Raw genomic sequence first — 13,292 nt, 5'->3', positions numbered from 1 at the left:
ACAGTGGCTGCTGCTGCTGCAACTGCAACTGCAACATCCACATTGTCCACAATTTAGCGCAAATATTACAAATCGCATTAGACGCTAAATTTAGCCAGAGCAACTCTGTGTCTCTGTCTGCCCCCAAGCTGCGTTGCTCCATGTGGCAACAACAACAGCAACTCGAACTCCAGCAGCAGCAACATTCGACAGAATGGCGACTATATTTTTTGTAGCAATGTCTGTGGCAAATTCTTGTTATGGCTGTTGTGGCATGACCCCAAACCATGTTGTCAGCGCCAGCGCCAGCGGGCAACATGTTGCTGCAACATTTCACTGTGTTGCATGTGGGTGGCAAGCAGCAGTCGCGATGCCGCCAACGCTTCGCTTGTCCCCCCACGCAGCAGCAACCACAATGCTTGAGCCACGCAGCAATTGCTCATAATTTGCAGGTTGTTGTTGGTTGCATGCAACTCTCTTCACTCCACTCCGCTCTTTCCTTGTGTCGGCGGCTCGTGCGCCTTTGAGCCTTTTTGTGTGGCAGACACATTTGCATTTAAGGTGTTGCTTGTTGATTAATGGCAAACAGTGCAGTATTTAGCATGCCATTTGTGGCACAGCGTCAGCAGCAGCAGCAGCAGCTTGCCACATCGCTGATGGTGACAATTGAAGCGCAATAAAAAGCAGCCAAAAAAAAAGACAAAGACAAAGACAAAAGGCCGACGATTGACATTTGAGGCCGCAAAATGTCAATATGCCATAAATGCAACTAAATGCGGCAAATGGCCAAATCATCTCGCAGGGCATTTGCAACAATAAAAAAACAGGACAACTTCACAGATGCTGCTGTTTTGTCTTTTGTTTCTTTATCCATTTGATTCATCTGCCATTGACAACAGCAACATGTTGCTGGTTGCTAGTTGTTGGTTGCTCTTTTCTGGCTGCTTTGCTTTTGTTTACAGTTCGACTTCACAACTTGTGGCATGGTAATTTCCCCCATTTGATTATACTTTTGTGGCCACATCTCGTTCGAATGTGTGTTTACCAGCTGCTGCCACACAATGAAGCAATTTTCTGCTACTTTTTCTCTACTTTTGTTATTCAGAATTTTTTTTCTTTGTCTTTATAGCAATCATTCAATATAGTTTACTTATGGGGGGCCTCCATCAATGTTGTTGTTGTCTTTGCAATTAATCTTTTATGACATGGATTTCTTATTAAAACTCTAAACTTTGGGTATTTCTGTTTTCGGTTTTACAATCGTTAATTATGCTTGATTTACAAATTATTAAAGTCGTCAATGAATCGCATTTAATGACCAGCACAATTCACCATTTTATGACGGTAGCCAAATAATTTGCGTCAAATCGCAGTCATTAAAAAAAGTTGTAAAAATTGAGAGTAATATTCAGATGGCGAGCAAAAAATAGCAGCTGACAAATTATATATTTCTTATACTAAATTGCCGTATTAATATTTAAGTGCATTTAACGCTTGTGTATAAATGGGTGAACATTAAGGATCAAAGGCTTTAACTTTAAATGAACTATACCTAAATTTATGATCCTTAACCGTTTATGATTATTAATCTTTCATAATTAAAGTTGGTACAATAAAAGTGTGCAATGCTGTATTAATTAACTCAAATATACCAAACTGATATACAGCATAAATACTAAAAATATACCAAATACTATATTTGGTATATTGGTATAATATAGCTAATACTATGGTATTCATTTTAATATGTACCAAATTAATATACCACAAAAATACTAAAATAAAGTTGGAGCAATAAAAGTTGGCAATGCTGTATTAATTAAGTGAAATATACCAAAATGATATACAGCATAAATACTGAAAATATACCAAATGCTATATTTGGTATATTGATATAGTCTAGTTAATAGTGCGGTCTTCATTTTAAAATGTACCGAATTAATATACCACAAAATACTAAAAAAAAAAAAAATACCAACGGCTATATTTGGTATATTGATATAGCACTATATTCATACATTTTTGCATTCATTCGCTGTTTAATGAAAAGAAGAACAGAGATTTCAGTTTTACATGCCATTTTAGATGTTCATTAAATTTAAATTTATAGTACAATGTTCTTATCCTTTTGATTTATGTTACATACATTCGCTAATTTTCTTGGAAATATTTAATAAGTACTCTAAATTTGTTGTGCTTTGATTTAAAACTGTATAACACAAATTTTTTACATATAGAAAATTCTGAGCAACTACTTTCAATGATTAAGCCTTTGTAATTTAAAGCTGTAGAACACAAATTTCAGTATGTCGAAAGTTCTCAGTAACATCTTCCAATCATTATAACTTTAAAGCAGTTGAACACAAATTTCTGTATTTTCAGCGTCAACTCTCAATCATTATGCCCCTCTGCCATTGACAATTTGAATTTCCATTATCGGAATTGCATTATCTGTTGTTCATTTCGCAGTCACATCTCATCATTCACAACCTGCTCAGTGAAGTTGTGATTAATAATCGCGGCACGCAGTTTGCCAATCTGCCGGAATAATGAACAATAAATGGCACATGGAAGCCCACATTATCTGGGTAATTGAAAATGAGCCAAGAGACAGCAAAGCCGCAGCAGCAACAGCAACAGAAACTTGCAGCACACTTTGAGTTCGATTTCAAGCTGCATCATTAACTGCCACCAAAAGTAGATCAACTAACGGCTTGCAGCAACTGTTTTATAGTTGCTGTTGTTGTTGTTGTTGTCGAGTGTTGTTGTGGTTGCTGTTGTGTTGCTGTGTTGCTGGGGATGTGGCCACATTATAAAACAATTTCTCACAAAAACCCACCCAATTTGCCTGCTAACCGCACACACGACGACGACCAAACAAATTTCCAATTACATGAGCCATTTTGGTAACTGTTTTTGTGTGTTGGTTGCTGCTGCTGCTGCTTGGCTACGGCCAGCGGCTAATTACTGCGCTTGGAAAGCAGCAGCAGCACAGAAAGTGAGACCCGTGCGGCGTGGTAATTACTTTGGCTTAAGCATTGCTGTGTGGCAGCTGCAACAACGGCCTTGCAACGCGACGGCGCGTCAGTCGAAAGTGAAACTTAAGCTTTTTGTTTTTCGGGCCATTGTTTAAAGTTTTTTGCTGTGGCAAGTGGCAAGTGAGTGTGTGGCATGCTGCTGCCAGCTTCCGCATTGCGCAGTGTGTGTGTGTGTTGTGGGTGTCACGCCCCAAAACAAGCTATAAACACTGTAAAATTTACATAATTATTGTGATTTAATTTGCGGCACTCGCATCTTCCGGGCGACTACCTGCCACAGTCACTGCCACATGCATTCAACATGCACTCACACAATATTTAATAGTCACAATTTGTAGTTGTCAGTTGTTGTTGCAACAACACACACACAACATGCAAATGCAGTTCCGATATTCCAAGCACGAACAACACCAAAAACTACTGCACTAAAGTTGCAGCAACATTTGTTGCACGTCAATTTTTATTCACTGCGCATTCATTCATTTTCGTGCCTTTTCGCAGCCAATAAATAAATAACTATAAAATACGTATAACGACTAAACACTCTAATTTGCATTTTTTCATTTTTTTTGTGTCTCTAAGTTTTTATTATGAGCTATTTATTTAAGTTTTTCTCAGTTTTGTTGTTGTTGTTGCTACCGTTCGCTCTATTCGCATAACAAGATTGATTTATGCTCTTGGCCTTTTTGATTGATGTGCCGCATTCAATCATTTCGATTCGTACATTCATCGATTGGCAATTAAATTCATAAATTATTAACAAAATTTTTATTACTCGTATGTATATTGATCGACGTTAATTGGCTGCTCGTCATTGTATTGTTGTGTGTCAGACTATAGCAAAATCCAATTAGCTGCACATTGTTTTTGTCAAGTGTTGCTAAACGTCGTGTCGAATGTGTGTCCAATAAAATTGTCTTTAATCTATTTTCAGTTTGATCACACATTTCTCTTTCTTTTTTTTTTTGTCATCATTTGCAAACGTTTCAATGCCAAGGTTAGCACAGGAAATGTCACTTGATAAGTGTTGAATAACGTTGTGTGGGAATTTTTATTAATTTGATTGAGAAAACAGTAATTGAATGGTGTTAAAAAGTTTGTAAGAAAGTACTATTTCTGTGGACTAGAACTGAACTACTGCACATATATTTTGGTCCTATACAATGCAGCTTTTTTGATAGATCGAAAGGAAATAATGTAGTAAGGAATTCATCCAACCAGTGTTAATAAACGCATTAACATATTTTGAGTTGTGTATAATAGATAAATATTTTGAAAACTTTGAAATGATTTCTTTTTATATTATTTTTAAATTTTGTAGTTTTATACAAATTTTTTATTTTTAAATTATGTTTTACCTTTTAATAAGATTACTCACAATTCAGTATTGGTAAATCCCACAAAAAAGCATTGTTAAAAATCGATATATTAGTGTTGTAAAGCGTCAAAATAGGCAGAAGAACTAAAGCCAATTCATTAGTATATAATGTTGGCTTCCTCAAGTCAACTTTTGACTGTACTCTAAATTCTCTTCATTTTTGTTATATTCGGTAATTTCCTTTAAAATATTTAAGAAGTTCTCTAAATTTTTTTGTGCTTTGATTCAAAGCTGTAGAACACAAATTTCAGTATGTCGAAAATTTTGAAGTTTTATACAAATTTTCTATTTTTAAAATATTCTTCATTTTTAATTATGTTTACTCACAAAGATTTCAATGTCACTGTTAACTTTGAATTTCCCTTTATTATCAGTGTTGGTCAAGCCCACAAATAATTGTTAAAAATCGTTATATCAGTGTTGTAAAGCGCCAAAATAAGCAGAAGAACTAAAGCCAATTCATTAGTAAATAATGTTGGCTTCCTCAAGTCTACTTTTGTGTTAAATTTGCAAACTTTTATGACGCATTGCCAAATTTGTATCGTTGTATTCGTAAACTGTTTACTGCGAACTGAGAACTTGCCTTTGTCTTTTGGCTAAATATTTAAAGCTTTTGTTGCCAAGCTGCAGTATTTACTCGTTTGCTATTGTCTTGTTAATTAATTTATGGCTAGACCTTTGTTTGCAATACATTTTAAGGCTAATACAAAAGGCGGCAGCAGTTTTTCCGAACTCGAATATAAATTTGTTATAAGTAGCAGCTGTGGCCAGATGTGCCTGAGTGTGAGGAGCTTTCAACACTTTCGCTGCAGTTGGTGGCCTTCAACTGGCTAACTGATGAATCAATCAAAAGGTGCATTGGCCCTGCCAAGAATAAACAAGACAAGGCAAAGGGCCAAGAAAATACAACAAGAAAATACAAGGGAAGCGAGCAACCACAAAAAACACAAAACAAGCAAATATAATAATCAAGTGTAATCAATGTAATTCGACTGACAGCATTGCATTTGTTTATCGAGAGGAGCGAAGCAGCTTGGTGCGGTGGGGAAGGGAGTGAAGTGAGAGTGGAAAATGAAGAGGAGAGAAGCGAAGACAAAGCCCAAGAGAAATAAAATGCATAACAGGCAAAAAGCATTTTATGAGGAGTTGAGCTCGCTGGGCACGTCGTAAATTTGATTTGGTTTATTTTCATTTGTTGTGCTTATTTTTTGTCCCCTACTTTGTTTCCTCTCTTTCTCTCTGTGCATCTAAACTTTGGCTACTTTCCACTTTTTTGTGGCGGCAGCTGCAACAGCAGCTGATGTGGCAAGTTCGAAGTGGTAAGTTGTAGGTGAAGAGTCGACCTCTGGGCCAAGTTTGCAATGTTTGCTGTTGATGTTGCTGTTGCTGTTGCAGTCGGGGTCGCCATAAATTTCACTTTTACTCGTTTCATGTGTAATTTGATTTTATATTGGGCATAATTTCTGCGCTGCATTTTACAACACTGGCAGCTGCCAGGTTTTTCTGTTTTTTTCGGGTTTTTTTGGTTTATTGACAGCAGCAGGCAAAAAGCAGCTAAATTAATGATCACATTTGACATTTGTTGATTACGTGTGTTTTTGCCACATGTGGCAGCGACTTATCTTTAGGCTTATCCGCCGCAAAAATTAGCATGTGGCCTAAGCACAAAATGTGGAGCACACAGAAAAATCAGTCAGGAAAGTGTTGCAAATTATAAGGCACCACCGAGCGTCGTGTCCAGTATGCAGAGTAGGCGGCAAATTGGTCACAGCTAAAGGGGGGCGTGTCAAACGAGAGGGGGCAGAGAGAGGGGGAAGTGTGCCTATGCTTAGCTGGCGGCGATCAAATGCAAATTGTTGCATCAGAGAGAGAGAGAGAGACCGAAGCCGAAAAGCGGGCTAGGAGAAACTCGAGACTCAAATGAAGCGGTTTAAAGCGGGCATCATGAACTGCTCTGCTCCAGAGCCGCAGGCTTGACAGCCACAATGAGAGGCAGCGGCAGCTGTTGTTGCTGTTGCTGCCACAGAGGGCAGCCAAGTTTTGCTGTGTGGGTCAGTTGCAAGTTAGTTGGGAGTGCGTGCCTTGCATGAGTTACGACATTCAGTGTAAATAACGTGGCACGAGTCACAACGGAAGCCAAGCTTTCAAGGCAGAGACTGCATCTCTCTTTCTCTCCCGCTTGCTGGCTCACAAATTATACACAATTAAAATGTGGTTACCGAGAGCGTTTACAAAACGATTGCAATTATATGCTGTGTCTTACCACAGGCCAAAAGCAACAGCAGCAACAACAACAGCAACAGGGAGTCGACTCCACTCAGAACTTTGCACCGGGAAACGATTTAAGTGCTCTAAATCAGAGCAAAAGCTGGATTCGAAAAGAAGAAGCAGAGGAAGCTGGAGAGAGGGAGTTGTGGGCAGAAGAATCTCGCTAAAACTGGGTCAATGTGATTATAGGAAAAAACTTTCACTAGCAGCCAGCTGTGTGTCAAGTGAGTGGGATGCATGCACATAGAATAAAGAGTGAAGAGTATAGAAATGTGCAGAGTGTGTAGAGTAGAGTAGTGCAGAGCAAGTAAGTGGAGACTGTATAGGATAGAGCAGTGCAGAGCAGAGCAGTAAGGAATAGTGGAGAGTGAGGAAGTGGAGAGTGGAGAAAAGTGCAGTGCAATGAAGCCACGCAAAATTGAGAGATTGTTGCTGTTGTCGTTGGATGCAATTGAAAGGCTAAAAAGGAACTTGTTATGCCAAAACAAAGCCAAACATAGAAAGTGGAAGACACTTTTATTTGTGTCGTGTTCTTAAGTAAAAGTAAAAGATAATAACTTCAAAGTGCTATAGAGAGGCTGTAAAACTGTCACAAAGTAAAAAGAGTATGCAGTAGATTGCACTTACACATAAATTGCAATTTGAAAAGCATTAGAAGAGATATATAAGATTATATTTAAGATAGTTTGATTGAATGGAAAGTTTTTATATAAAGAATTTATAACCTTTCTGGATTTACTTCAGAATAAACAAGTAAGAAAACTATATAGTCTCTGAGATTCAGTGCTTCATATGGACGGACAGACAGACAGACAGAAAGACGGACATGTCTATATTGTCTCGCCTGTTAATGCTTATCAAGAATATATATACTTTATGGAGTCGAAGATGACTTCTTCTGCCCTATAAATCCGTACTAAAATTTCTTAATACATTAAAAGATTATCAAAGTTTGGTCTATAGAAAAAATCAGTTACAAACAACGAAATCAGCCTTATACATTTTCAACATTACATGCAAAATGTATTCATTAAATATGAGTTATATTTTGCTTTTCTTTTTAAATTAAAATACAAATATTTTAAAACATCTTTGTCACTGTAATGATGACACCTTTAAAGCAAATCTGAGCACAAAAATGTGTCTCATTTGATTCCTATTTCGATTTCGAACTTGCATTTCCACAATTAACTAATTGCAAATTCATGACACCGATATGATGCATCAAAACAAGTCACAAAGTTGCACTTTAGCTGTTTTTTCTCAAGGATATCACAGCAATTACAAACGTTTAAATTAACCATTTGCTGGAATTCGCCAACAAAAAAACAGGCAGAAAGATAAATCATTTAATTAGCAGCAATCACGAAACAATTGATGGCAGAATTAATGTCTCTCCAGGCATTTGAGCTCTCTTGAGAAGGTGAAATTGTACTTTTTCTAGAAATGCAATTGCCTTAGGATTGAAGCATCTGTCGATGGCGATTGGTTGCAAGTTGCTGCTGTGTTTGCCGCGTTGATTACATTTTGAGGCATTTGCGGCATCGTCGGCATTTTCACCAAATGAATTAATTAAATCAGTGAGCAGAGACACTTTTGTAATTAGAAATGCCCGCATTTGGCGCTGAGGCGGACACAAAAAAGGCCGCAATAATGTAAACTTAAGGAAAGGAAAGCGGCGCCACAAAATGAGGCATCACAAAGTGGTTGCTTCGCTTTTATTTTACTTTAGTTTGTTTTTTTCCAAGAATTCAAGAAATGCAATGCGTTTTCGGCTCATTTTCTAAACGTAAATAGAAAACAGCGGCGAGGTCGGATTTTATTATAGCTTTGCAAGTTTAAGGCTAAAGTCAAGGCGATCTCAAAGTGTATTTATGGACGCATTTAACTTACCGCTGTGGAGCTGCGTTTGCGCAGTAAATTGTCCAGGCAGAGTTGCAGCTCAAAGGCCTTCAAATAGAGCAGATGATAACGATCGCGTAGACGCTCCAAATTGCCTTCACCTTTCCTTGGATGAGCTGTAGATGGAGCTGCTGTTGCTGTTGGAGCTGCTGTTGTGGCTGCTGTGCTGGGCGTGGTCAATGGTGCGCCATCTGAGGCAAAACCGCTGCTTAGACTATTCGATTTGGTCACCGATTCGCTGGTCGTCGACTCACTCGAACAGTTGCTGGTGAGGGAGGCAGGCTGTTGTGTTGCTGTTGCGGTTGCTGTTTGCTGTGATTGCTGCTCTGCTGCCCGTTCCCTTTCAGAGGCGGCTCGTATGCAAGCGCTTACAACTCGAGCGTGTGATACAATTTCATGGTACAACACCTGGGAATAGACAGCGAGAAAAAAAAAGAAAAGTCTTAATTGGCGTTGACAGGCAATTGGAAAGCGCACACATCACGTATACTTAATATATATAACCCAAGTTGTAAATGAAGTTGTTGTCTGTCTTTGGGCTTGTGCTTGTATTTTTCTTTTCGCGTGGGTTTTTCGCCCAGCCAAAAAGAACATCAAAGTTTGCCTTTGTCTTTGGGTGCAGCACTCAGTTCCAGAACTGAGAACTCTAATGACTTGACTGCACCTCCTACACTGAGCGAAAAAAGGGCTTACTAAATTAACATTAAATTGAGTGAAGTAAAGTTTACTTATCTTTAAATTTAAACTTCAATAAAACACTAATTTAGAACTATATAGAACAATTTAATTGAAATTATATACATATTGCATTGAATTTTGTAAAGCGTGTAAGTGTAGGAAGCTTCTTAGTTAGTATAAAGATAGTATATAGTTAGTATAAAGTGTAGTAGAATAAATTTTTATATATTTAGCATATATTTAGAATAAAGTTTATTTCCTTTCTTTACTTCGACTTAAATTATATACTAAATATACTTTGGAGTCCAACAATATAATCCTATTTTATTTTTAGTTAGGTTCAACAAACTTTAGAGTGGAATTAAGTGTAACAGTATTATTTTGCTCTATTTTTTAATAAAAAGTTAGTTTAAGTTTATTATATAATAAGTATAAAGTAGTATATAATAAGTATTGTCTTTCTTTACTTCTACTTAAATTTAATACTAACTACTCTTTGAATTATATAGTCTTATTTAATTTTGAGTTAAGTTCCAAAGACTTTAGAGTTTAATGTGTGTTTACGTATTCTCTTTAAATATAGTTTGAAATGAAACAGTCTTATTTTATTTTTATTTAAGTGGATCAAATATTATGGTAAGATTTAATACTAAATATTGTATAAGGTGCAACAATATTATCTTACTCTATTTTTATTTATGTGCAAATATAGTTCAAATATAGCATTATTATCATCGTGTTTACTTTTTTGATTAAATATTAACTCTTTTTAATATTACTTAACTTTTAGTAATACTAACTCAAGCTTTATAGTTAAAAGAACCGTCAACAAATTAATCTTTTGTGTTATCTCTACAATTTATCTTTCAATATTTCCACAACTCTTTCTGCGAGTGCAATTGACTCCTGGCATCGTCTGCATTTCCGTTTTGGGGGGCAGACAACCAAAGCGTCTTTTTAGATTTTCATCACTCATTTGTCATCTTCGCCCCCAACACACAAAACAAAGGTCAAATCCCACACACACTATTGCATAAGCCGTCGTCTCCATTGTTTTGTCTGCGCAGATTAATCGATAAATTGTTGATGGGCGAAAAAGACTTTCCGCATTGTGTCCACGCTCAGCGCAGCGTGCGATATTCAATTTATCAAAAAGCAACTATGAAAATAATTACAATGTAATTGACACGCACCGGTCAAAGTTGACCTCCAACTCCAACTGAAGCTGCAGTTGAAGGCGGGGCGGAGTTGGAGTCGCAGTCAGAGAGGCGTGGCAAATGCTGCAAATGCCGCACAATGACACCCACTCAAAATAGCCAACGACAGGCTGAAAGAAAAACCACATGTTGGGAAGAAGAAGAGACCTCTGACGTTTGTTAATCGCACATTGATCTTCATACAACAGTTTAACCCCGAAATGAACTCTTGCATCATTTTGACTGTTGGCTAAGTAAATAGCAACAACAACTAGTATATACTGACTGTCTGTCGATAAATATGATAAAGCGTCTTTTTGCTTGTTGCAACACCTGGACAATCACACATCCTTGAACCGCATTTGAAGAGGTGAAAATGCATTTACACTCAACTCATAAATATCAATTTTCACCTGTTCCCTTTTCCCTGCAACAAATTGAAATGTCACACACACAAAAGGCGATCGTCGTGAGTTTATGAAATTGATTGCCATCGACATTTTGACATTTTGGCAAACATTTCGACAGCTGCTGCAAACACCAGAATGATTTATTTTGTTCGCTTTTGCTTTTACGCGAAAGTCTGCAGCGGGAAAGTTTTTCATTTTTGACGGTCAATTTTTTGACTTTTACTCTTGATCAAAGTTGACAACAAAAATTTCCCTTGCAATGTAAATATTTCAAAATCTCTTTCGAGTTTTTCCCCCAAGTTTATTCTTTGCAGAACTCATCAATATGTGGATCTTTATCATTTTGTTATGCTTCTTCTCGAATAAACAAACTCGCTTCCAGTTCAATGGCTTTATAGTTAACAACGTTGCTTCGATCAACAATTTTCCTGTAAATATTTAAACGAGCTGCACATTGGAATTTCCTTGTTTCTTGCTAGACAATTTTCTGCGTCATTACAAACACGAGCTCAAAATTGTTTGCATTATGATTTTTATCATTATATCTAATTATGAGCTGCAAAAGAACTCTTGAGAGAGAGGGAGGAGGAAACTTCATTTTAGAGGCTTGGCCATTTTGGGCAAATAAAAATCAACTTTAGTTCAGTCTTTACTTGAGGTGAGTCGAGTCATCTTCCAAGTTCTTGAGAGCTTCGAGTCTAGGCAGGTGTGTGGAGGCGGGTGGGTGTGGCACAAGCGGCTGCTTATTTGCGATACTTGCGGCTCATTACATTCGCAGAAGAGAGAGAGAGGGAACAAGCTTCAACTCTAGAGTCAGCCACGAGGCAAGACACATTGTGGCTGCCACAGAGCAACGCCTTTCTCTTTGTTTAGTCGAGTTCAGTTGTAGCTGCTTTGGTTGCTGGAGGTTGGCTGCTGGGCCTTGCGGTGGCTTTGCCACCACTCCCAATCTTTGCACGACTCTTGGCTCTTGGTCTTGGCAATTTGGCGAGCCTCTTAATGCATTTTGCACACGCTCACTCACCCACCCACCTGAAAGCTGAGCTGAGCCACCAGAAACACCAGAAACAACAACAAAAGCTAAACCAAAAAGAAGAGAACAAAATATGAGCCAGAATACGTTTTGTTTTTTTATGCAAAAAGTTCGTGACTAATCTGCGACTGAACTTGAGATGTTCTCCGCTGTTGTGATTGCAATTGAGACTTTGAGACACTCAACCAGCGGCGCCCATTGGCAAAAAGATATTGAAGGCAGCGCAAAGCGGAGTTCAGCTCACAAGTTATGGCTAAAGAAAAGTGAATGCACTGCACTGTGCAGCAGTCGAGAAATGCAGCAATCGAAAAGAATAACAAATAAATAATACAAATGAATGTAGAGCTGAGTTTGCCTGACTCTTCAAGCTGACCATGAATATTGTTAGGAGTCATTTTTCTTGGTATTGCAATAAAATGCAAATCTTTTATTTTAAGTCTTAAACTTAAGAAAATGTGACTTAGCTAGGGTATTACTATGAATTTCCTATACATATTTTATTTTGTTAAATACAATACTAAAGAGTCTTTATGATTTCAGAAAATGTGGTTGCAATCCGATAAGATGTGGAAGTTATTAAAGAAATACTTTTGTGTGGGGAAAATTGCCAATTTACTACGTTGTTGTTGTTTTGCCTGACAGTCTGGTATATTTTGCTTTCCATGGTATATTTTGAATGTGGTACTATATCGATATACCAAATATAACCTTTGGTATATTTTTAGTATTTTTGATTTAGTATATTTTAAAATTAATACCCCACCTCTTGAATGTAGTACTACTATATCGATATACCAAATATATCCTTTGGTTTTTTTTAGTATTTTTGCCGTATTTTTTTCATTGATTTAGTATATTTAAAAATATATACCCCACCTCTTCAATGTAGTACTACATTGATAACAAAAATAATACCAAATGTCACATTGATATTATTTTTTCGGTATATTAATTTGGTACATTGTAAAATTAATACCGCACTGTTTTGAGTAGTGGGTATCTCACAGTCGAGCACACTCGACTTACTTATTTTAAATTGTTCTGCACACTTTAATTATACTCTATATTATATTTTTCAATGTTTTTAACTACGTTATTATTATAGATTTGCTATCCATTTTGTATTTATACTCTAAATTATATTTTTAAATTTTTTTTTAAATTAGTTTTTTTTTATTTTATTATAATTTTAAATTTCTCATAAAGTAAAAAGTCTTCCTTTCCCTTTTCAATCTACAGATTCATATTAATAATATTTTTCAAATTCATTTGCTCATAATAAAATGTGCATATTTATATAACTCCAACTCTCATTTATAACTTTTACAACCCTTTCTATTTTTGTGCACACTTTTCTGCAACTCAAACTGAAAATTGTTTTGCTATTATTTATTTGGTAATTTATCTCAC

The 13,292-nt window shown here is 36.7% G+C and overlaps 1 protein-coding gene across 5 annotated transcripts in view; it reads right to left on the bottom strand.

Moving 5' to 3' along the window:
• The window catches only part of LOC132790715 (klarsicht protein), a 171,910-nt gene that overhangs the window by 36,248 nt on the left and 122,370 nt on the right, over window positions 1–13,292 (bottom strand). For all 5 annotated transcript variants that reach the window (XM_060799353.1, XM_060799355.1, XM_060799360.1 and 2 more), the window contains one exon: window positions 8,557–8,973. In XM_060799353.1, coding sequence (XP_060655336.1) covers window positions 8,557–8,973 — 417 coding nt within the window. The remainder of the gene's footprint in view (window positions 1–8,556; window positions 8,974–13,292) is intronic.

The sequence above is a fragment of the Drosophila nasuta genome, chromosome 3, assembly GCF_023558535.2.
Source record: "Drosophila nasuta strain 15112-1781.00 chromosome 3, ASM2355853v1, whole genome shotgun sequence".
NCBI lineage: Eukaryota > Metazoa > Arthropoda > Insecta > Diptera > Drosophilidae > Drosophila > Drosophila nasuta.
The sequence above is the reverse complement of the archived record's forward strand: the minus strand, read 5'-3'. Positions and strand labels throughout refer to the sequence as shown.